At 45.3% G+C, this 26,050-nt stretch overlaps 1 protein-coding gene across 1 annotated transcript in view; it reads right to left on the bottom strand.

The window, feature by feature from the left end:
• Window positions 1–24,693, bottom strand: part of Ttll6 (tubulin tyrosine ligase like 6) — a 36,452-nt gene extending 11,759 nt beyond the window's left edge. The window contains 9 exon segments of the mRNA XM_048365874.1: window positions 742–967; window positions 4,467–4,552; window positions 5,121–5,264; window positions 6,243–6,399; window positions 9,215–9,345; window positions 9,470–9,588; window positions 10,762–10,802; window positions 11,713–11,928; window positions 24,571–24,693. Coding sequence (XP_048221831.1) covers window positions 742–967; window positions 4,467–4,552; window positions 5,121–5,264; window positions 6,243–6,399; window positions 9,215–9,345; window positions 9,470–9,588; window positions 10,762–10,802; window positions 11,713–11,928; window positions 24,571–24,677 — 1,227 coding nt within the window. The 5' untranslated portion in view covers window positions 24,678–24,693.
• Window positions 24,694–26,050: the final 1,357 nt, after the last annotated feature.

Genomic DNA, 26,050 nt, shown 5'->3' with positions numbered 1-26,050 from the left:
TTTATCTCCAATGAACCAGCAAACACCTGGAAGTGGAGCTTTGGCTCAAGTGACAGAGCATCAGTCTTGAGCAGAAAAAGCTAAAGGACAGTGTCCAGGCCTTGAGTTTAAAGCCCCCAAATGGGTGTACACACACACACACACACACACACACACACACACACACACACACTGGCACCTGGTACTAGCATATCTGACTTCCTCTGGCATTGATTGCTCCTTGATGCATGCTAAATAGCTGCTTGAGAGGGCTCCAAATAGGATTCTCTTCCTCCAAATAGGGAGGAAGAGAGGCAGCCATTCCAAAACCTTCTCTCTTCTACCCTGTGGGTGGAAAGCATGAAACTCACTGAGTGGCTCTCCCCACCTCTATGACAAGAGAGACTTGGAACTGAGTAGTCCAGGCCCCTAGCTGGTCTGGTACTGACCGTCACATTCTCAGTTCCGCTTTGAGGACCCCCTTTTGTGGCAGAGGTGACTTTAGAATCACACTGCGCATGAGATCGGTGGCACTCTACAAGTCTGGTTGGACCTGAAGAAGGCACAAGGAATTCTCTAATTCCCAGCTGTCTAGCCCCCTCTGGTGGCCACTTCTCAAATGAAGAAGGTAGGTCTGCCCAAGCAGCAAACAACCTGGAAGGGAGTGGCAAGGGAACTTGCTCAAAGCAATCCAGATGAGCCAGGAGGGGAGACCCAGTAAGAGGGAGCGGTTATCACCCCATCACCTCCAAACTTCCCTACCTCCAGTAGCCAGGGTTTGAGTTTGCGATCCAACAAGATGTCGAAGCCCAGGATTTCAAAGCAGGCGCTGTTGAGTGTGTGGCTAGGGAAGCAACTATGGTAGTTATGCTTAATGACAGGGTGAGCTGAGATGAGTGTCTTAATGATGACGTCCTCAATAGATTTCCATATCTGCTCCACGTCATAGCCTTCGTTCACCATGTGCATGTTGAAGGTAGAAAGTTTCCTAGAAGTGAACCACAGGCCATGAAGCACAGCAGCTGCTCGTGGCCATCTGAGGCCATGGTGAAAACCGAAACTTCTGTAGCAGACAAGATACTAGAGCCAGTGGCAATGAACACCTATGAGCCAGTGACACTGATCAGGCCTTCAAAGCCCTGGGGTAGGAGGGTACAGGTACATAATCACATAAAACATGGCTTGAGCAATTTCTAGAAATAATCTGTGGGCTAGGGAAAGGATTAGGTATCTGAGTGGAAAGCTCAATGGATGGAAAAAACAAACACATCCTTACATCATTGAGATCATGGTTCGAAACTAGCCCCAGATGGGCAGCTCTGACTCTTATCACCAATAAACTAGCAAAGAGCCAGAACTAGAAGTGTGGCTCAAGTGGCAGAGCACCAACAGTGAGTAAAGAAAGCCAAATGAGAGCGAAGGTCTCTGAGTTCAAGCCACAGTAGTCACACACACACACACACACACACACACACACACACACACACACAGTAGAAATACAGAAGGAGGAAATTTGGGAGAGGAGAGTGAAGGAGAGGAGAAGAAGACAAGGCGGCTGGGAAGTTGGCTTAGGGTGCTTGCCTTGCATGCATGAAGCGCTGGATTCAATTTCTCAGTACCACATAAACAGAAAAGGCCAGAAATAGTGCTGGGGCTCAAGTAGAAGAGTGCTAGCCTTGAGCAAAAGAAGCTCAGGGACAGAGCCCAGGCCCTGAGTTCAAGCCCCAGGACTGGCTGAAAAAAGAAGAAAGAAGAAAGATGGAAAACAGAAGGAAGAAGAGGAGGAGGAAGAGGAAGAGGAGGCAAAGGGGAGGAGGAGGAGGCAAAGGGGAGGAAGAGGAAGGTGATGACGCGGACGAAGGAGTTCATAAAATTCAGTAGACCCCAGGCCAAAGGGTCAAAAGAGGAGGAAACAAGTTGGCCAGTCAACCAGTGAGCTTTAGCTAAGGGTCTGGTGTGCAATCAGAGCTTTCAGGCAACAAGACATTGAGAAACCACTGCCTCTGTCATGGGCAGCTGAAGGACTTGGGGAGTCCACACACATGAAGCAATTGTGGGTTTTTTTTTTCATTTTTGTTCTTGTTTGTGCCAGTAATGGGCTTGAACTAAGGCCCTGAGTGCTGCCCCTTAGCTACCACCTGAACCACTTCTTCACTTCCAGCTTTGTGGTTGCTAGTTGGAATTAAGAGTCTCACAGACTTTCCTACCCAGGCTGACTTGGAACTACCATCCTCAGATCTCAGCCTCCTCCGCAGCTAGGATTACAGGTTTGAGCCACTGGTGCCCAGGTAGGAACATACCTCTTTATTTTATTTTATTTTTTTGCCAGTCCTGGGGCTTGAACTCAGGGCCTGAGCTCTGTCCCTGGCTTCTTTTTGCTCAAAGCCAGCACTCTACCACTTGAGCCACAGCGCCCCTTCTGGCCTTTTCTGTTTATGTGGTGCTGAGGAAGCGAACTCAGGGCTTCATGCATGCTAGGCAAGCACTCTACCGCTAAGCCACATTCCCAGCCCAGGGATGTATTTCTATAAGTAAAGATAAGAGACCATCTTCATAGCTACCACCTTCTTCACCCATTACAGTGGTTTTTCATAAGAGGATGGGTCAAAGCCAATCCTTCCAAGTGGAAAAAAAAAACACCCTGTATTTAATTTGTCTAGTTAGGAAATCTTTTCTTGAAATAGTTCATACATTTCCTTGACTTTGAACCAATGTTTCAAAACAGAAGGTAACATTTTCTTGATGATTCAAGGCCTATTACAAATAGTACACATTATTGTGTAATTCTGTTATGCCCCATGATAACTCAATTCACTTTAACACTAGCCACCTGCCAAGCACACTGGTAGCTGAAGATGACTGGTGTCTATGCCAGAGTCACAGCAACTTTGAGGTTTTCTCTCTCACTCTGCTGACTGAGAGTGTACTTGGCCTCATTTGCCAACTTCTATTGGAGCAACAAGACAGCATAAGATTGTTTCAGAAGATTTAGGAGGAGGGCTAGGTACAGTGCTGCACACCTGTAATCCCAGAAATTTAGGAAGCTGAAGCAAGAAGATCTTAAGTTCCAAGTCAGCCTGGTCTACAGAGTAAAGCCAAGTATCAAAACTGAAAATAAAAGCCAGGTACTGATGGCTCAGACCTGTAATCCTAGCTACTCAGGAGGCTGACATCTGAGGATTGTAGTTTGAAGCCAGCCCAGGCAGAAAACTCTAGGAGACTCATTTCCAATTACCCACCAGAAAACTAGAAGTGGATTTGTAGCTCAAAGTGGAAGAGTGCTAGCCTTGAGCAAAAGAGCTCAGGGCCCAGACTGTGAGTTCAAGCCCCATAACTGACAAAAAAAAAAAGCCTAGACCTGAAAATAAATCTGTGTATGTGTGTGTGTATGTATGTATGTATGTATGTAGACTTGGAGGTGTGCCTCAATCAGCACAGCACCTGTCTAGCAAGCCCAAAGTCCTGAGTTGAAACCACAGTATTGAAAAAACAAAAAAAAGAAAAGAAAAGAAAATGAGAAGGGAATTGGGGGAGGGGGGTCAGGTCAGGGAAGGAAGAAAGAAAGGAAAGGGGAGAAAAGAGGAAAGGAGGAACTCTACCCTGTAATATGAAAAGCACACTGAAGGCCAGGGTACACTATGGTCTAGATGTGTTCCCCAAAAGTTTATGTTGGAAATGACAGCCCTAACGCTGTAAAATGCTGTAAGGTTGAGCAGTGGGACCTTCAGGAGGGCTCACCAATGGATTAATCCACTCATGCATGAAGGGGTTACTGGAGAGGTGGCCTTGTTATAAAAGAAAATTCTCTGGAAATTCTCTTGCTGAGGAGAGATGGATAAAAACAAACACAAACATTCATCATGGGCCTCAGCACCCCAAGGCTCCCTTTTCCTTCCCCCTTTTGCTCAACACATTCACACTCCTCAGTCTACCTTTTTTCTTATAATTCCAATGAAAGTAGATTAGGAAATAACATAAATGAAAAAGCTGCTCGTGAAGAGACTCATGAATTCCTCATTTCCCCCGCTGGGAGAATCTTAAGGCCAGCTAGCCACACATCATATGACACCAGGACATCGTGACACATCGGTTGAGAATCTGAAATGGAGCAACACCCCAGGGAACCGTAGGCCAAGGAGCCATGGCTGGCCACGTCCTTTTCACGTGGCAGACTAGCAATCAATAAACGTCTGTTGATCTGGAAATGTCAGAAAGGGCAACTGTAACAAGGGTATGTTTTGGTGTGTGTATGTATTCTGCTGGGGAAACGTTCATGTTTATCTCTCCTCCTCCCAGCCTCCTAGGGTTTACGATGTGGCCTCATTTTAATGATTAACAGCTTAGAGGACTGAGAGCAAGGAGTACGTGGGAGACTGAGAGGCAAAGTAGTTTTTGCTGAGACCATATGATCCAAGATGGAAACACTGGCAGGGACTGAAGGGAGACATGGTAAAATCCCAGAAAGACAAGCAGAGCTGTTCTCTTACCTCTTGCTGCCACAGTTCCCATCTTCAATGAAGTTTGAACTATGTTTATTAATGGAATAATTAGTCAGGTGCATACAGATATCATCCTGGGAAGGAAAACACATACACACACACACACACACATAAGACAATGGAGTCAGGCTTCCTGTATCCTCTCTAAAGGGATAAAAAAGAAAGTCTTAGGGCATACTTAAACAGGGAAAATAGAGGAGGTAAGGAGGGGTATCGTAGTGCCTGGAGTATAAGCCATTCCAACTCCTCCTGAGATCAGAAGTGCCCTATCTGGCACAAACTTCAGGAGTCCTGGGTGGGGGGGGGGGTCTGAGAATGAGGGGCTAATATGGAAGCTCACCCACAGTCTTTCTCCTTAAGGATCCCTGAACTGAGGGGTCTGGCTTTGGAATTGGACAGACCTAGCCACAAGTCCCAGACTCACCTCTTTATAGTGGTGTAACCTTTCTCTGGGTTTTAATATCCTTGTGTATAAAATGGAAGTCGTAGGTCCTAGCTCTGAGGGTTCCTAAGAGGGCTAAATGAACAACCTTGTGGAACCTGGCCCACAGGTTCCACAATGACAGCCAGATCCACAATGTATGAAGGATGGTGGTACCCAGGATTAGTGGTCGGGGGAGGCAGTGTGTCCTTTTAGCTCACCAGGTTGTCTACACAGGGATTAGAATAAGATGTGGTAGCAAAGCGAGCCAGTCCTTCATTGTACACAAAAATCCTGAGAGGGTCACAGGATGTTAGCAGCACATAAATCCGTAGGTCAAACTTAAACCCATCGATGATAAGGGGCTGGGAGGAGAGGAAAGAAGCATAAGAACAATAAGCATCAAAAGATAAATCCATACATAAAGATCACTAGCTCCCATCTTGTTTGAGTGGTCAGCTCCAACAGTGTGGGGTAACATGTAGGCTTGGAAGGAAAAAGAGACTTGGGCTTTGTGGCCTTACACATGTGACCTGAGAGAAGTCAACAAGCTACACTGTGCTTAGGTTTCCTGGTCTACTGAATAACACAACCATTGCAAGAGATCTCCTGGCAACCAAGCAAAGTAACATTAAAAGTCCTTTGATAGAGTTGGGCACCAATGGTTCATGCCTAGAATCCTAGCTACTCAGAAAGCTGAGATCTGAGGACCAAGGTTCAAAGCCAGCCTGGGCAGGAAAGTCCCAGAGACTCCTCTCTCCAATTAACCACCAGAAAACTGTAACTAAAGCTGCCACTCAAGTGGTAGAATGCTAGCCTTGAGCAAAAAAGCTCAGAGACAGTGCCCAGGCCCTGAGTTCAAGCCCCCAAACTGGCACTAAAAAAAAAAAAAAAAAAGTCCTTTGACAGAAGGACACATGGTTTCCAACCAAGGCTGAAGTACAGTCATGGTTCTCCAAGAGGTCTTCCTGCAATAGTCTCCTAAACATTCTTTTCCTGAGGAGCCAGTGCTTTCCCCTCACCCACACAAGGGTTCCCTCCTTGCTACACCATTTGCTGCACTGTGACCTGGAGCCACCAGTCAGGAAGGGAAGCTGATTGCCATGACTCTCTCCAGGCCTCCACAAATGAAGGTATGCCCCAAACTCCCACAGGGCAGCCCTGTGAGCCAGAACTAGCAGACAAGAGTCAAAGGTGGCCCAGGCAGATGTTGCACCACTGGTCACAGCAGCAGGCTCAACTCCATCCCTATCTCTGCCCACCATCGACTTCATTACATTGTCCTATAGAGTCCTGGGCTGCAGTGGGCAATAAATAAATCAATGATCACAATGACAAAGTACCTTTGTAATATAGAGCTGACAGATCATATCTTCCCCTGGTTTGATTTCTTTCACCGTCCGAGTGACAAATATACCTTTCCCTTGGCAGCCTGAATCCGGCTTACAAATATAAGTCTTATTTTTTCTTGACCTGCTGTACCTTTGCAAATCTCCCCAGCTGCCAGGGCATGGAGGGAACAAGAGATATCTTTAGTTGGGGAAACAATGAGAAAGAAGTCTACCTTTTTACAAAAAGACAAGACAAAACACACACACACACACACACACACACACACACACACACACACACACACACACACACAGAAAAGAAAAGCTAGCTGAGGTGACAAAGCCCTAGTGTCAATCAACAGATATGCCCAGCCGCCCAGCAATGGGCAAGTCAGCAGAGTCCACACAGTGGAGACAAATGAGGGCAGGCTCAAGAAAGAATTCAGGCCTAGATTCAAACCCAGGCAATACCATTACCAGGCTATGTAACCCTTTGAAAGGACCTCTCTAAGCCTCAACTTTATTGTCTACACAATGTGGATAATGAAGCCCATTTCAGGTAGTGATTAAGTTTTGGTTTTGTTTGTTTGCTTTGGTTTGGTTTTTGTGCCTGTACTGGAGCTTGAACTCTTAGCTGTCCCTTTGCCTTTTCACACAAGGCTGGTGCTCTACTACTTTGAGCTACCTCTGGGGTTTTTTTTTTCATTAGATTTGAAATTTTAATTATCTTTAAATAGTTGTACAAAGGAGTTGTCATTTTACAAAGCTGTTTATGAATACAATGCAGTCAAGGGGCTTGAACTCAGGGCCTGGGCTCTGTCCCTGAGCTTTTTCTCTCAAGGCTAACACTTTTCCACTTTGAGCCACAGCTCCCTTCTGATTTTCTGGAGATTAATTGGAGATAAGAATCTCACAGACTTTCCTGCCTGGGTTGGCTTCGAACCACAATCCTCAGATCTTAGCCTCCTGACTAGGTGGACAATACATCTTGATCAATGTTATGCCTTTTAACATTGTCACCTCCCCACCCATCTCTTCCCTAACTTTTCTTAATTTTGTAGTATGCACAATGAATTATTGACTGTATTCTCCCCCTTCTCCTTGTCATTCATTTATTCCTCTTCCCTTGGCCCCATCCTGCCTCTCTGAGTATCTGTTTCCTGGTGCTTCATTTCTGGCTTTTTAGTAGTTAATTGAAGATAAGAATATCATAGATTTTCCTGCTGAACTAGTTTTATGCCAGGATCTTCAGCTCTCAGCCTCCTGAGTAGCTAAGATTACAGATGTGAGCCAACAGCGCAGCGCCAGCTGTGTTTAGGTTTCATGACACTATGCGTGATGATCCATGCTCTGTGCCTCAGAAAAGTGGCCCATGACCCAGGTAGTTTGGCTATCCCGGTTTGCAGATGGAAGATTTAGAGTTCTGCACCTGACTCAAGCCCTGACAAGTGCTATGACTTTAGGTGGATCACTCTCATACTCCCCACTATGGGCCTCAGTATCTCACCTTGACACCGCCACTTCAGCCAGAACATGGGAGGGTAAAAAATGCCTTTGGATATACTTTGAAGAAACTATATTCCGTAGAAAGAAACCAAATTAAAGTGCTAGCACTCAGGAGGCTGAGGCAGGAGGATCTCAAGCTCATGGCCTCCCTGGGTTATATAATAAGATAATATCACAAAAATATATCCAAATTAGCCAGGTGCCAATGACTCATGCCTGTAACCCTAGCTACTCAGGAGACTGAGATCTGAGGATCCCTGTTCAAAGCCAGCCCAGGCAGGAAAGTCCGTGAGATTCTTATATCCAATTAACCATCAGAAAACCAGAAGTGGAGCTGTGGCTCAATGTAGCACTCACTAGCCTTGAGTGAAAAAGCTCAAGGACTGCCAGGCCCTGAGTTCAAGCCCAATGACCAATTTAAAAAATTAAATTATATACACATATGTATGCGTATATACATATAATATGTATATATATGTATATGTGAGTCCAAATTAATGGATTAATTTGTTTCAGTCTTGCTATTTCTCATTTTATGTTTTAACTCAAAGGAATCTGGTAACCATAGGAGAGATCATTTAACCACCATGTTTCTTAGTGGCCAAGGCTGGGAACCCTTGGGTTCTTGCTTTGGGGAAGTGCTTGGTAGTGAGGGGCCGGGGGGATTCCTCAGCCATGTGAGTATAATCCTGATGGTGACACTTCTCTAACTCAGCCCTGTCTTGATCACTGGGTTGTACCTAGTGTTTATGCTACTTGGTGGTAGGACCCAGAACATTTCATATATCAGGAACAGATGGCTATGGCCAGACACTGGTGGCTCATACCTCTAAAGCATAGCCACTCAGGAGATTGAGGTCCGAGGCTCCCAGTTCAAAGCCAGCCCAGGCAGAAAAGTCCGAGAGATTCTTATCTCCAATTAACCAGCGAAAGTCACAAAGTAGAGCTCAAGTGGTGAAAGCCAAAGGACAGTGTCCATGCCCTGAGTTCAAGCCCCAGTACCAACACACACACACACACACACACACACACACACCACAGAGTACTAGTTACAAATGGGTAAAATTCAACCCAAGAAGGGGAGAGACTGATGCCATCCAGGGCACAGTAGGGATAAAGGCCAGGCAAGCAGTTCTGACTGCCTAACTTGGGTACTAACTCTCTCTAGAGGCATCCGGGGCCTTAAAATTTCAGAAAATACACAGTTAAATGATTGGAACAAGATCAAACCCAGGGTGAGGACAAAGTCTCATCCCAGCTGCAGATATAGGCTCCAAGGCACCCAGCCCTTAATTGTCACTGCATTTTATAGGCAGTGCTCAGTTTCCTCAACCTTGGACACACCCTTTATCCTGTCTCTCTTCCTAAGCCGCAGCTAGAAAGATAGGAGACCTTCTGGGAAGGGAAAGTAGCCACCTGGGAATCAGGCCAATCAGGTAATTGCAGGGTGAGGGGTGAGAAGAAAGGAAGGCACTCACTCAGCAGGAAGACACCAGGTCCTGGGGAAAAAATGGAAATCCTTAGGGAACATCTTTAACATGCGGCTCATATTCCTGGCCAGCAAGTCCTTGCGGCAGATTTCAGTCATCCCAGGGAAGTGATTGATTTTCTGCAATAGAAGCCGGGATGCAGGAGCAATGAGAGGAGATGGGAGCACCATGAACTTCCCTCAGGAGACTGATAAACATGGGGATCTCACCGGGCAGATGTCCCATTTAAAAGGAGGAAAATACCTGATAACTCCTCATCTCCATCACTCGCTCCAGTGACACTGAATAGTCGGTCCAGTAGAGAGTCCAGTCCTCATTTTCACCTCCCTCTCGAAGGCCATACAGCTGGGCAGCCCTGCGCACTGAGGTGGAGTCCAAAGAAGGGTTTGTTAGCCCAATAAGAGAACATGGGATGGGGAAGTTCCTTTCCTAGGCATGCCTGGTCCAAAAGAGCTGGCTCCTTGGGACTGGAAGCCATCTTACCATGTAGCTACCCCATGCAAAGGAAACAACATGGAAGCTGGACAATAATAGCTTGCACCTAAAATCCTATTTATTCAATAGGCTGAAATCTGAGAACTGCAGTGCAAAGCCAGCCTGGGCAGAAAAGTCCATGAGATTCTTTATTTCCAACTAACCAGCAAAAAGCCAGAAGTGTGGCTCAAGTGGTACAGTGCCAGCCTTGAACAATAAAAAAGTTAATGGAGAGTACCACCGCCCTGAGTTGAAGCTCCAGGGAAAAACATGCAGAGTTGAAAGCTGATGAATACAGTCGGTACTCAGTGATTGCCACAGAGGTTTATCTGGGATGAATGTTTGACTTGTCTCAGCTTCCCCTTGCCAGAAAGCAGGCCTCTCTCTGGCTTGCATCCAAATACTAAAGCCCTAAATGTTCAGAGAATGTAAACCAATCCTTAATGTTAACCAGAGCCAAGCTAACCAGAGCCAAGCTTAATTAGTGAAGCCAATTGGTGGGAAAAAAATTAAACAATGCATTTCAAAACCACATACAGGCTATTACATCCTTCTTCCTCTGCTCCTGTTAGTATTACTAACTGGGAGCTGACTCCAACACAAACCCAAATGCCTTGAAGAGCCTAGCAAGGCAGAAGTGTCTGTGGTAACCAGGAGAGGCCGAGAACAACCCAAGGTATTTCCATTTGAACTCAAAATACAACCACAGTATTCTGCTCGGTAGTACAAAATAAGCCTGTAGGTCAGGTTCCTGTCCAGAGACTGCTGGTTTGTAACTCGTGTTCGAAAACAGGACCACAGGCTGCAGTGACAGCTGCCTCTTCTATCATCAAATCCCCAAATCACCACAGCCCAGAATTATAGATAGTTGAAGTACATAGCATTACGGTCAAACCCAGTGATTCTTTGGATGAGATTCCCAACTTCCTCAAATAGTTCATGGAGCCCACAGAGCCAAAGACTAGGGTGTAGAGAGACTCATTTTTACCCCCTGAGCATAAACAAAAATGACCTTTCCCTGGCCCTTTGCGGGAAGAGAACCATTGAAGGCAGATGCTCACCACTCTCATACCGGCAGCTGGAAAGATTGATCACCAATCATCTGGAAAAGAGAAGAAGGAAAGCAGCAAGACAGAGGCAGACACACTGGCAAGAACAATGGGCTGCATCCAGAAACATCCTGTCCCAGGTAGAGAGGCTACCCTAAGCCTCAAACTGTTCTCATGGCTGAGGACGGTACTTCTACATTTCAGTTACACTTACTTTCGTTTACAGCATCGTATTAATATCAGTGCCTCGGGCTGGGGATATAGCCTAGTGGCAAGAGCACTTGCCTCGTATACATGAAGCCCTGGGTTCGATTCCCCAGCACCACATATACAGAAAATGGCCAGAAGTGGCGCTGTGGCTCAAGTGGCAGAGAAGCCAGGGACAGTGCTCAGGCCCTGAGTTCAAGCCTCAGGATTTCCCACCCCGCCCCCCACCAAAATCTCTTTGTCCAAAATATCATCATCACCTTCTCCCTATTAAGGGAAGCTGTAAGTTAGAAAGTAGACAAACTTTTAGACGTTAATCAGGCTTGACTAGAGCCTAAGGAAATACTAAATAAGAACTGAAATGGACAAGCTGTAGACAGTAGGTAAGCATGGTTCTGTTACAGTTAAAGTGGACTAAACTCCTGGGACAAATAAGTACTTTCTTCCATTTAGCAAGGAAATCTTTCTTGGTTCTTATGCAAGGAAACTTTCTTGCCTCACTCATTCTTCACAAGGTATTCTAAACACAAGTAGAAAGATATCCAATTACACACACCATTATTTAATTTTACAAAACAGATCATTAAAATGGCTTCTAATGTGAACCAAAAGTGACCCAAAAAAGTGGCATACTTGTGACAGTCTAAGCACACAATGTCTTTTCCCCTGGCCTTATCAGCTTAGGCCCCATTCCCTCCTGATCTTTCCTGGTCTAACCAATGTGGATTCCCATTCCCAACAGCTTTCAATCCTAACCTCTTTTTCTTCTTCTTCTTCTTGGATTGCTGCTGGGCATTCTGCAGCCCTTTGTCTATGTCCTCGTTCACAAAATCCAGGTCAGCGATTTCTTTTAGATCTTCTGTGGAACTGTCTTCTCTTTCTTCAGAATCTGCCTCTTCTTCACTCTCTGAAGTCAGGCACTGTAGCATCTTCCTGGCCTGGCAGGAGTCCCTGGGGAAATACCAGCCCTCCCTAAAGGGAAGAGCAGAGGGAGATGCAGTTACATGAATCCACCTGTAGGGGGACCTCCACCCTTGCTCATGCAGGTAGTGAACCAGGGTTCCAAGACAAGGCAACCAGTTGCAGTTTATAGAATACTACCAGGTCTCTAACCTTTGGTGCAAGCTCAGGGAGGGAGCAGATTCCATCTTTTGCCATTGACAATGACCTTGGGGACTTGTTCAGCCAACCCTGGCATTGGTTTTTTCCTGCTGGGGTTTTCAGGAGCTAGCTGAGATGCTATGCATGGCACCACCAAGTAAACAATCTTATTATTAAAGTGAGTGTCTGGAGACAGCCTCAAAACCAGGCCCCAAACCTTCCTAGCTGAGGGCTGATGAGTCCCAGAGGGAACAGTGGAGGTACAGAGAGGTCTGTTAACTGTTTCAGTGCTCATCCAACCTCTCACTTAGCAATACTGCAACGGCCACTCAGGGAGTACATGGCTAACTTGTAACTGACTGAACAGTAAGAACCAAGCCCAGGAACAAATCGAATCCTGCAGGGACTCCAATCATGGAAAAGTTTACAATATTTCATCCACCATCAACTCCAAATTAAAAACAAGACCAAATCAATCTCTCTCTCTCTCTCTGTGTGTACATATATATGTATACATACATATGTGGAAACCTAGCAAAGTTCTCATCTTCTTTGTCCCATTAAATTTCTTTGATGTTTGCTCAAAATTTCAAATATTAAAAAAAAAAAAATGAGGGCTGGGGATATGGCCTAGTGGCAAGAGTGTTTGCTTCGTATGCATGAGGCCCTGGGTTCAATTCCCCAGCACCACATATACAGAAAACGGCCAGAAGTGGCGCTGTGGCTCAAGTGGCAGAGTGCTAGCCTTGAGCAAAAAGAAGCCAGGGACAGTGCTCAGGCCCTGAGTTCAAGCCTATAATCCTAGCTACTCAGCAGGTTGAGACTTGGAAAATCTCAGTTCAAAGCTAGCTGGAGCAGAAAAGTCCATGAGACTCTATTTCCAATTAACTAGGTAAATGCTAGATTGAAGGCATGGCTCAAGTGGCAGCATGCCAACTGTGATCAAGAAGCCCTGAGTTCAAGTGCCCATATTGTCTCCCCACTTCCCTCATTTTTTTAATGTAGATTCTCAGTATGTAGCTCAGGTTGAACTGGCCTCAGGCTCCTGAGTTACAGGATTATAAGTACACCACTGGCACCCAGTTCAAATATCAACTAGACTTTAATGTCTCTGCTTCACAATAGGAAAGCAAAAGTATTCTGACATCATTTTAACCAATTTCACCTGCTTATTCCACACTTAATATCATAAACATCCTTTTTTATTTGAAATTGGTTAGATATATTTCCTTCTGAGTTTGCACATATACATAAATCATGTGTCTATTTTATTTTTGCTGGTCCTGGGGCTTGAACTCAGAGCCTGGGTGCTGTTCCTGAGCCTCTTCATGCAAAGTTAATGCTCTACCATGTGAGCCACAGTGCCACTTTCAGCTTTTTCTGAGTAGTTTATTGGAGATAAGATTCTCACAGACTTTTCTGCCATGGCTGGCTTTGAACTGCAATCCTCATTTTTCAGCCACCTGAGTAGCTAGGATTACAGGCATGAACCATTGGTGCCTGGCTTATATGTCTACTTGAAATCCTTGACTACTTTGCATGACCTCTATAGCATAAAAATCATTTTAAATGCAATATTTATGTGTGAATGCACCAATACTAGGGCCTGGACTCAGGGCTTGAGCATTGTCCCCGAGCTTTTTTGCTCAAGGCTAGTGCTCTACCTCTTGAGCCACAGCGCCACTTCTGGCTTTTTATGGTTATTTGAAGATAAGACTTTCCTGCCTAGGCTGGCTTTGAACCATAATCCCCAAATCTCAGCCTCTTAAGTAGAATCATAGAGGTGAGCTAAACTTTGTTGCTCAAGGCTGCCACTTTACCACTTAAGCCTCATGTCCACTCTGGCTTTTTGCTGGTTAATTGAAGGTAAGGGTTTTTTGGATTTATCTATCTGGGTTGGCTTTGAACAATGATCCTCAAATCTCAGCCTCCTAATTAACTAGAGTTATAGGAATAAAACCCAGCAAACATAATTTTTGTTGTTATTTTTGTGCCCATACTGAGGCTTGAACTCAGGGCCTCTTCTTGGCTTTCTCGCACACAGCTGGTATCTACCACTTGAGTCACCCGTCCCATCTGGCATCTTGCAATAAACCTTGTTATTGTAAAACAACAAAGTACTCTCAGCTTATAAAAGCACAGCAACAGTTGTATTCAGGAACATTTACACAGTAGAGAAATGTACTATATATATCTCACAGCTCTTATATATATGAGGTGACCCACTGGTCTACAGATAAATATCCCTTTATAGTGTCAAAGTTCGAAAGTTCCTAGTTGTTAGTTCTGTGGCAAGAATATTCCTGAATTTAAAAATTAAACCAATCATTACCTTATTGATGAAAATCTAAGTTCCTTCCAACTTTGAGATAATCTAAGTTTTTTTCTTTTTTTTTCCAGTCCATGGACTTGAACTCAGGACCTGAGCACTGTCCCTGAGCTTTGGCTCAAGGCTGGCACTCTACCACTTGAGCCACAGTGCCACTTCTGGTTTTTTAATGTGGTACTGTGGAATTGAACCCAGAACTTCATGCATGGAAGGCAAGCACTCTGCTACTAAGCCACATTCCCAGACCGATCTAAGTATCTTTAAACATACTTTCAAGCTGAGTGTGGTGCCGTGGTATGAGCCTGTGATCCCAGCTACTAGGTAAGCTGAGGCAGAAGGATTGCTTAAACTCAGAAGTTTGGGGCCAGCCTCAGCAACAAACCATCCCTCCTTTCTTTGTGTCAGTAGTAGGGCTTGAACTCAGGGCCTTGTGCTCTCACTTGGTTTTTTCCACTCAAGACTGGAACTTTAGAATTTGTACCATACCCCCACTTCTGGAGTTTTGCTATTTAATTGAAGATGATAGTCTCATAGACTTTTCTGCCTGAGTGAGGTGCAAGTTGAGCTCCTCAGAGTTCAGCTTTCTGAGTAGCTAGGATTACAGACATGAGCCAGTAACACCTGGCTCACACCTTATCTCCTTAATAGAAAATACACTCTCCCCATATACACACACACACACTAGGGTTTGAACTTAGTACTTCATGCTTACTAGGCAACTGTTCTACTGCTTTAGTATACTTTCATGTGTGCAGGGTTTTTTGTTGTTGTTGTGTTTTTACTTCTTTGGGATTCTTTCCTTAAGATAACAGCCAGGGAATATAGAATGAATGAAAATTATACAACTTTTGGGAGGGGGGTTTTAGGGCTTGAATTCTGGGCCTAGGCGCTGTCCCTGAGCTCCTTTTACTCAAGGCTAGTACTCTACCACTTGATCTACAGCACCACTTCTGGCTTTTTCTGTGATTAATTGGAAATAAGAATCTCACAGACTTTCCTTCCTAGGCTGGCTTTGAACTGCAATCCTTAGATCTTAGCCCCCTGAGTAGCTAGGATTATAGGCATAAGCCACCGGTGCCCAGCTACAGCTTTTGGTATATATAAAATCACCATATTTACCAGAGGGGCTTCAACAATGTGGACTACTTCCATCAAGATGCAACTGTAGTAGGTTCATATGAGCTTCACAATCTCTTGGGAATCACTTCTTCTTGGTACCCAAACTTGTTCATGATGCACAATGTCTGTAGTCTATAACCATGTCTTTAACATTACTGCACCCTTCTACTTCACACTGTCCTTTTCCCAAACATAATATGATGGTAGTGGTTAGGTTCTCACTATGAATTATTATTATTATTACTTTTTTTTTTTTTTTTTTTTTTGCCAATCCTGGGCCTTGGACTCAGGGCCTGAGCACTGTCCCTGGCTTCCTTTTGCTCAAGGCTAGCACTCTGCCACTTGAGCCACAGCACCACTTCTGGCCATTTTCTATATATGTGGTGCTGGGGAATTGAACCCAGGGCCTCATGCATACGAGGCAAACACTCTTGCCACTAGGCCATATCCCCAGCCCTCTCACTATGAATTATTTAATAACCCCTTCCATAGGATAGTTCTTTGCAAAGAATTTTCATACACATGCTCTCATTGAATGCTCTCCATCAACAAACACTGAGGGGAGAGGACAGAATTATTACACTGATCGAGGATTAGACCCAAGTCTCTTTATGGTGATACAGAGCAGAGGGAGAAAGAATTGTGCTCAGGGAAATGGATGGATAAAACCTGGGCCCTGGGAATCTATTTTCCCCAGGCATGTACCTGGCAAAGTTCAAGAAAATGAAGGAAAATGTAATCTTGACCTTGGACTATTCTGTTTCCTTTCAAGGAAAGGAAAACGGCTACCTCCACTCCCCAATCCCTCCACAATGCCTCCTGTTTACCCAGCCCTCCTTGAGGAGTGGCTCGTTGACATAAAGGTTAATGTTAACTTGGAGAGAAACTGACACAGAATTCCACCTTTAGAGATGTGGGCTGTCTTCGCCCTTTTCCGAGTCCTTGTGCAAGTGGTAAGAACAAGTCATGGCTGCTTATATTTGTATTCTACAAAAAGAAAATAAGCATATGGGAGGCTGAGGTAGGAGGATGGTTAGTCTGAGGCCAGTCTAAACGACCTAGTGAGGCCTGGCCTCAAAAAAAAATGTTAAAGAGCCAAGCATCAGTGGCTCATGTCTGTAATCCTTGCTACTCAGGGGACTGAGATCTGAGGATCAGGATTCAAAGCCAGCCCAGGCAGGAAAGTTTGTGAGACTATTATCTCCAATTAACCACCCAAAAGCCAAAAGTAGATCTGTGATTCAAGGGGTAGAACACCAGCCTTGAGTGAAAAAGCTCACAGACAGCACTAGGGTCCTGAGTTCAAGCCCCAGAACTGGCACCGAAAGGAGAAAAAAAAAAAAGGTCAAGCTGGCACCAATAGCAGCTCAAACCAGCCTGGGCAAACAAGTCCATGAGACTCATATTTCCAATTTATCAGCAAAAAGCTAGAAGTGTAAGTGTAGAAGTGTACCAGCTATGGGGTGTCAGGAGCAGAGCCACGTGATAGCTCATGGCCCTGAGTTCAAGTCCCAGTACTGGCACACACACCAAAAGTCCAACTCTGTCTGCTCTTATCTGAATGGATAACTGGCTAACTATGGCTTCCTAGCGTATCATCTCCTATGTTCTGGCCTATATGGATGGTGCTATGATGGCAGACAGCATCCCTTGCCAACTTTGGCTGTCATTTATTCCCTGGTTTTCTTTCTCCCCAGTCCCTGCTTTGTGTTTTAATCCCCTGGGCTGAATGCTGCTGGCTTAGCTCCAAAGGCTCCTGGAAGAGACTATTTCGTTCAAAGGTTGCCTGCCAGGGATTTGCATGATGTGTCCCAAAGAAACTCTCCCTTGGCCCACAGTACTGAGTTATCATCACTCATGTTGCTCAATAGAAGTAGTTGCCAATAACTAGACAACTCATAAAAACCCAGATTCCCATTTCTTTTGGAAAAGTAGGTCTCCATTCCTCCATTGTAGCTACCAAATGGAACTGGGTAATCCATTCCTCTTTAACATTTCCCCTCACATTCCCTTTGGTCACCCTGACATAGCAGTAAATGTGTATTATTCTCTTTCTTATAGTAGCGAGGAGTGAAGGGGCTCTCCCCACCCCTCACCCGGCCATTACTGGGGTTTGAACTCAGGGGTCTTGACCTTGCTAGGTCTATGACTATGACTTGAACCACACTCCTAGCCCTTTTTACTTGTGTGTGTGGTGTGTGTGTACACACATGTACATCTGTCTAGACACTGTCCATGAGCTTCATTATTCAAGGCTGCTGCTCTGCCACTGGAGCTACAGCTCTACTTTTGGCTTTTGGGTGGTTAAATGGAGCTAAGAGTCTCACAAACTTTCCTGCCTGGGCTGGCTTTGAACCTCAATCCTCAGATCTCAACCTCCTGAGTAGCTAGGATGACAGACATGAGCCACTGGTGCCCAGCTGCTTTATTTTTGCATAGAGTTTTGCATTTATGCCTGGACTTTGATCCACCCATTTGTGCTTCCTGCTAGGTAAGATGACAGATGTGCAGTAGCACGTCCAGCTTTTATTGATGGAGATGGAATCTCGCTAATCTTATTTGTCCAAATTGGCCTTGGACTTTGATCCTCCCTATCGCTGACTCCATAGTAGTTAAGATTACAAATGACATATATTACCTTTCCTTTTCTTTCTTTCTTTCTTTCTTTTTTTTTTTTGCCAGTCCTGGGGATTGGACTCGGGGCCTGGGCACTGTCCTTAAGCTTCTTTTGCTCAAGGCTAGCACTCTACCACTTGAGCCACAGCGCCACTTCTGACTTTTTCTGTTTATGTGGTACTGAGGAATTGAACCCAGGGCTCATGCATGCTAGATAAGCACTGTACCACTAAACCACCCCCCTTTTTTTGCTGGTACTGAGGTTTGAACTCAGGACCTGGATGTCCCTGAGCTGTTTTGCTCAAAGCTAGCACTCTTCTACTTCAGCTACAGTTCCACTTCCAGTTTTTTGTTTTTTTTGTAATTTTTAATTTTGTTTTTAGGTTTTTTGCTGTTTAAATGAAGATAAGAGTCTTATATACTTCCTATTTGGACTGGCTTATCGATCCTCAGCTCTCAGCCTCCTGAATAGTTGGATTGTGGGCATGTGCCACCAGTGCCCAGAAGTGACACTTTCTTAACCAGCCTGTTCTTCTCATTTGTGGTACCTGCTTGACCCCATAGTCATCTCAATTTATAAATTGTTTCAGTATATTGTTGGCCTGCAAGTAGGTGGCTTACAGGTTTCTATTTTTGCTTTCATTTTATAAAGCTGAGGATCAATTCCTATGCATTGCACTTACCAGGCAAAAACTCTTCTGCTGAGTTATATCTTCAATACCCTCCTCCCAGGTTTTTATTATTGTTTTGCAAGCAGCTTCTGAGTTTTCCCCAGAGCTGAATGAAAAGCACGTTAAAATTTTATTTATTTGTTTGTTTATTTTATTGTGTTGGGGTTTAAGCCAGACCTTAAGTATGCTACACAAGCACTTACACCCAAGCCACACCCATGTCCCCAAATAGCATTTTTTCATGTGTGCCAGTACTGGGACTTGAACTTAGGGCTTTGGTTTCACATTCTGGCTCTTTCATCCAAGGTTGGAGCCCTACCATTTGAGCCACTCCATTTTTAGCATTTTGCTGGTTAACTGGTCTGCTTAGGCTGGTTTCAAATCCTGATTTTCAGATCTCAGCCTCCTGAGTAGCTTGGATTATAATCAAATCAAACATAAGCCACAGGCACCCAGCCCCAAATAGCATTTTAATTTCCTTGTTTTCCAAAACAATAATTCAAACTTCAACTCAGTTGAAGCCAGACCCCTCATTATTGGAGAAATGGGCTTTATTTGACACAACAGACTTCTCTCATTCACCCTCAACAAAGATTCCCTGTGAACTTGGGGGTCTTACCCACTGTTGTACCTCACAGTTTGTTTTGTTTCTTGCCAGTCCTGGGGCTTGAACTCAGGGCCTGAGCACTGTCCCTGGCTTCTTTTTGCTCAAGGCTAACACTCTACTACTTGAGCCACAGCGCCACTTCCGGCTTTTTCTATATATGTGGTACTGAGGAATTGAACCTAGGGCTTCGTGTATACGAGGCGAACACTCTACCACTAGGCCATATTCCCAGCCCATACCTAACAGTTTGGTTGGTGTCAATATCAAAAGCAGTCTTGTAGTCATGAGGACTAAAAGGATGAGAGGCAATAGATTCAAAGGTCAAGGCCTAAGAACGTGAATGTTGGGAGCTGCAGAGGCATCCTCAGATACATGTACACACACATCATGGTATTTTTTTTTTGGCCAGTCCTGGGCCTTGGACTCAGGGCCTGAGCACTGTCCCTGGCTTCCTTTTGCTCAAGGCCAGCACTCTGCCACTTGAGCCACAGCGCCACTTCTGGCCGTTTTCTGTATAGGTGGTGCTGGGGAATCGAACCCAGGGCCTCATGTATACAAGGCAAGCTCTCTTGCCACTAGGCCATATCCCCAGCCCACATCATGGTATTAACCCCCAGCCAGCCCTGTCCCCAGTAGTCCAGAGATGACTTCAAGTCACTTGTTAAAAAGGCAGATGCAATGAGATGGTTAGAAATAGTGACTCTAGAGTCTGCCTGGATTGAAATTACAGCTCTGTCACTTCCTAGTTGACTGACTTGGGGAAGTTTTTTAATTAACTTTCTATCATGTGCGGTAATATAACACAAAGTTCTTAGAACTATGGTTCACACACAGTAGGTGCTCATGTGAAAGAATAGGTCAGATCTGTGCATTCTCGGCAACTAGGTCAGTGTCTGGCAGATAGATGATATTTTGCTTCTTGGTGTATATGTGCACACATGCACACGCGCATGCACACACACACACACCAGCACTGAGGCTTGAGCTCAGGATCTTGAGTTCTTGCTTGACTCTTCTGTGTAGGGCTGGGTTCAACCACATGAGTCATACTTCCACTTTTTACTACTTAATTGGAGATAAGAGTCTCTTCAAGTTGTCTTCCCTGACTGGCATAGAACCTCAACCCTCAGCTCTCAGCCTTATGAATAGCTAGAATTACAGGTGTGAGCCATTAATGCTTAGCTTTGTATGCTTCTTGAATTAATGGACTGGGAGAATGAACAAATTTAAGCTCCTCCAAGACTGTTTTTCTTCATCTATAATAATAGTATTATTATGAGCACTATACAACGATTTTAAAAACATCAACCAATTGTGTGCTGGTAGTTCATGTCTGTAATCCTACTCAGAAGATTGAGACCTGGAATATTACCATTCAAAGATAGCAAAGCCAGAGGAAGTGTGCTAGACTCCATCTCCAATTGACTAGTAAAAGCAATGCTCCCTGGACATCAGTGGCTCACAGCTGTAACCCTAGCTATTTAGGAGGCTGCAGTCTGAGGATTGCTGTTCGAAGCCAGCCCTGGCAGAAAAGTGTGTGAGACTCTTATCTCCAATAAACTACTCAGAAAAAGTCACGTGGTGCTGTGGCTCGCGTGGTAGAGCATGAGCCTTGAGCACAAAAAGGCTCAGGGACAGTGAGTGCCCAGGCTGTGAGTTCAAGCCCCAGAACAGGCAAAAAAAAAAAAAAAAAAAAAAAAAAGGAAAGAGGAAGGGAAAAGAAAAGCTGGATGAGTCCCACAAGTGGTGGAGTTCAGCCTGGCAAGGGCTAGGTCTTGGGTTCTCAGTACAAAAATAAATTAATTGGGGTCTGGGAATATGGCCTAGTGGTAAAGTGCTCACCTTGTATATATGAAGCCCTGGATTCAATTTCTCAGCAGCATATTTATAGAAATAGCCAGTAGTGGCACTGTGGCTCAAGTGGTAGAGCACTAGCCTTGAGCAAAAGAAGCCAGGGCAGTGCTCAGTCCCTGAGTTCGAACCCCAGGACTGGCAAAAAACAAAACAAAAATAATTGGTCCTACATCATTTTTCTTAAAGCCAACAGCTTCTAAATTCCCACCTCCTACGAGGGGCTTAGATCTCCTCAGATTTGCTGTAAACTGGGAGCAGCTCTGTCTTCTGAGTTGTACTTATTCTTAATTCTTTCTTTCCTTTCTCTTCACCAAGGTCCATGTTATCTCATTAAGGATGTGTTAGAACATTTCCTGACCTTTTATGGGATTCCTAAGTATTATAATTACATGGAAGGGACCTTGAAGAATGCCTTCAAAGTTTATCCATTTACTTTGAGAAGAGGTTTTCTTGTTTGTTGTTTGGTGGTGGTGGTGGTCATGGGGCTTGTAGTCAGGGCCTGGGCACTGCTCTATTACTTTGAGCCACAGCTCCGCTTCCTGTTTTCTGGTAGTTAATTGGAGATAAGAATCTCACAGACTTCCCTGCCCCAGCTGGCTTCAAACCTCAGATCTCAGCCTCCTGAGTAGCCAGGATTTAAAGGTGTGAGCCACCAGTGCTCAGCTCAAACCAAATCTTAGATGACATAACAATGCCCTTTATTGGCCACTAGAGGGAGAGAATGAGTGTTATGATTGCTCTACACAAATACATTGTAAATTATTTAGGAAAAAAAATCTGGTCCGACTAGGTATGCACCTGTAATCCCAGCATGTGGAGGACAGTTTCAAAAAGAACAAAAGAGGTTGACAACTACGATGTGAGGAGAAAGAAGAGAAGAGTTCATGTCTCATTTCTAAAGGACCATAAACCTCCTTCCCCTGCAGTATTCCAGTGGGTGAGAAAATGTTTAGTACTTTCTATTGCAAGCTTGAAGGAATAGAGATGACCTATAAGTGGGAGGAAAACAACTTGATGGTTGATTGCCATAAGAATGAAAGGGGATGGTTATTCAAAGATTAGCAAAATTTTCCTCCCAACCTTTCCCAGCCTGGACTTTTCTTCTAGACTACAGAAATATATATACGGCACCAAAGGCTCTCCTACTCTGCTGCCTGTGACTTCCTCCTTCCCCCCCCCCAAATAACAGGTTTCCCCTCATGAACTTCTTCTTTCATTTTTGGCCAACATTCCCTATGAGAAGCTTTCCTCCGAAAGCCTGCAATGCCAGCTATTAGAAAAATGGGTGAGAGACACAGAATGGAGCTGTGAGCTCTGGATGGAGCTTTGCCCTTCTGATTCAGAAGGGCATGAGATGTAGAATTGTTATTCCCTCATTCCCTACACTTCCTGTGGTTACAGAACCACCAGAAACGTTGAGTTTTGATCTAGAAAATAAAATAAGATGCCCTTTATGGGCTCTTTGCCTTTCATTTGAGATACCTTTTGAATTTTTGCAAAATACTGGCTAACAAGGGAGAAAGAGTGGGGCACTTCATTTCTTCAAGTATTTACCAATAAGAAGTGCTAAGAAAGACAGGTCACGTTCATTAAAAACAATAGATTCTTGCCCACTCAGAAGCTATCTTGATTCTGCTAGAAATCGAAGAATTCTGCAAGATTGGAAGATTGAATTTTAAAGTCAGGTTCAAGCTCAGCCATTTCCTCCACAATATTCAGGGCACTTCTAGCAAAGACAAAGTTAGATCCAAATTCCAGCCCTACTCCTTCCCCGCCCCCCCTTTTTTTTTAACAACAGGATCTCATTCTGTATTCCACGTGGACCTCGAACTTGTGATCCTCTCTTCTCACCTTCAAGTAGCTGGGAATACAGGTAAAGAACACCATACTCTACACTGTTGCTACTTTCTGAGATGGTGAGTCTGGGTAACTTAGGTAAAATAAAGATAAAAGGGAAAAAGGGACGAAATAGAATAATGAAGTAAAGTTCCTCAAAGTGTATCATATGCATATATGGAAATATAATGACTCTCCTTTGTACAATTAGTATATGCTAAGCAAGCAAATGTTAATTATTGTACATTCAGCCAATTAGCATATATTGATTGATATGTGCTAATTATGCATTCAGATGAGGATAATCGTATTCATTTATAGGTTGAATTAGTATTTCTAATGTTCTTAAAGCAGGGCTGGGAATATGACCTAATGGTAAGGTACTCACCTCATATACATGAAGGCCCTGGGTTCGATTCCTCAGCACCACATATATAGAAAAAGCCAGAAGTGGCGCTGTGGCTCAAGTGGCAGAGTGCTAGCCTTGAGCAAAAAAGAAGCCAGGGACAGTGCTCAGGCCCTGAGTCCAAGCCCCAGGACTGGCAAAAAAAAAAAAAAAAAAAAAAAAAAAAAGGGCAAAAAACAAACAAAAAAAAACGAATGCTCTTAAAGTAGCTCTTGGTTCGACCTAGATGCTACATTATGAACTGAGACTAGAGGGGGTGGGGATGTGACTTGTGTTAAGAATATCTGCCCAATGCCCTGGGTTCAATACACAGAGCCATGAAATAAACAGTAATAGGATTAGTACAAATACCATGTAATTTTCTGCTGTGCCTGGCACATACCGGTGCTTAATAAAAGCTCCCTTCCCACTTCATTCCCAAATGATATATTTCTCTAGGGTCCCAACCCTTTTCTCAAAGCTAGGTAAGTATTGCGTCGGTAAGTATGAAAACTGGAAATCGAAGTGTAAAGGACGCTGGAAATGTGGCAGGGACACAGGATCACCTTGGACATGAAAGACAAATAGGCAGGCATCGGTAACTCATGCCTACAATCCTAGCTACTCAGGAGGATCCGAGGATCCAAGTTCGAAGCCAGCCCTATCAGGAAAGTTCACGAGACTCTTACCTCCAATTAACTACCATAAAAACAAGTGGAGCTGTGGCTCAAGTGGTAGAACACCAGCCTTCAGCACAAAAAGCTAGGGGCCCTGAGTTCAAGCCCCAGGGCAAAAACCCGAAAAGTGTCTTTTTCGGAAGGTTTCTTACAACCAAGGAAGAAAAGTGGTAAACCGAAGAAGCCAGGCTGGGGAAGAAGGTGAAGCGCTGTTCTGAGGCCCGGGGATGGCTGGTATCTAAGGGACAGCTCCCGAGTGTCACCGGGGCTAGTTAGGATGAGAATGAGCTCCGGACCCTTCGGGATGACAGGTGGGGGTGGCCCCGGGGAGCTAGGGGATGTGTCAGGTTGGCGGTGGTGTGGGGAGCACCTGGAGACTGCGGTTTTGAGGCCAGCACCGGACTTGGGCGCGTTCTTACCCGAACTTCCGACCGCCCCGTCTCGCCCCGACGCTGCTGCGGCTCCAATCGCTCGCTACCACACCTGTGGACCCCCACGGACGAGGACCGAGGAGCCTACCTCCCATTGGCTGCCTGACAGTCCCGCCCGCGCTGCTCCCAACTTTGGGCCCGTCCTACCCCGTACATTTGCATACAGGGCCTCCCAGGCCTGCGATTGGCCCGCGGCGCAGGCCATGGCCCCTCCCTCTTGAATCTTACTAACCGCCCTTGGGCTCCGAGACCTAAGCGCCAGGGGTCGTCCTGGGAGACGTGTAGGACGCACTGGCCACACACTCCCTGGCGCGAGGCCGGCTGACCGCTCGCCCAGGTCTTTCCCAGTACCCCAGGCCTAGCCGCTCCGCCCGGCCCCGCCTTACCCGCGTCCCCCAGGCAGCGCTGCCCCGCCCTACTTGCGTCCCCAGCCCGCGCCCTCTGGCCGCGTCTCGCCGCGCTCCGCCCCCCAGAAGAAGCTGAAGTCCTCCCGACTCGAGCTGGGTCGCTGGGCGCAGGCGCAGTCGGAACATCTAAGTCCCGGAGCACTTTGATTTTAGGCCCCTTGGGCGATCATAAACAGCAAGAATTTGGGAGGTCTTTAGCTTCCCCTGAACTGATCGGTAAAATTGAGCCGTCCAACTGACAGAAGAGTCAGACTTCAGAGGTCAGGGCTTTGAGTTTCTCACTACAGTTAAGTAGCCACATGTCTTAATTTGGTGTCTGTTGAGGTTAAAGGAGTTTAAGGTTCCTGCAGGATCTTAACAGAACATTGTGCCCACGTGTGTCCAGGACTTCATGCTGTGCTGTAATAGAAAAAAAATGGCAAGTGAAGGGTTGGGGGGAGGACACCAAGTGAAAACAAGTGAACTACAGCAGGCAGATACACAAAGAAATCTTAACTTGAATTTCCCTCATCTGAATAAAGCAGCTGCAACAAACCCTGTGAGGGAAGGTAAGTCTTTCACATTTCCTCCAGAAACACACACACAAAGATTGTGCCAACTTAAGATGTAGCTCAGTGGCAGAGCACTTACGTGCATAGGCCCTGGGTTTGATCACAAAAGCTGCAGAAATAAAGTGTGTGTGTGTGTGTGTGTGTGTGTGTGTGAATGGCTTCATCAGAACCTTCCTCCATAAAGCTGTCTAGAGAGATAGTCACTAACTGAGCTAGAAAATTTAAGTTACTCCCAAAGAAAGGAAACTGCTCAGCTTCTTCACCAGCTGATCCATGCAGGCAGGCAACTAGAGGCAAAGGCATAGCCCTTAGGACACTGGCAGACAGCCACAGGCTATGTCTGAGGCCGCTTGCTTTCATCCCGGAGTGAATAGAAGATCAAGGTAGAATTGGCAGTCCATCTGCTGCTCGTCCAAAAACTTCCCTGCCATCCAATCCTCGTCCCTGCAGGTGGCCCAGGCTGTACACCCTCCCCCCTTGAGTGCCCTCAAGGCCCAGGTGACCACTATC

The sequence above is a fragment of the Perognathus longimembris genome, chromosome 17, assembly GCF_023159225.1.
Source record: "Perognathus longimembris pacificus isolate PPM17 chromosome 17, ASM2315922v1, whole genome shotgun sequence".
NCBI lineage: Eukaryota > Metazoa > Chordata > Mammalia > Rodentia > Heteromyidae > Perognathus > Perognathus longimembris.
The sequence above is the reverse complement of the archived record's forward strand: the minus strand, read 5'-3'. Positions and strand labels throughout refer to the sequence as shown.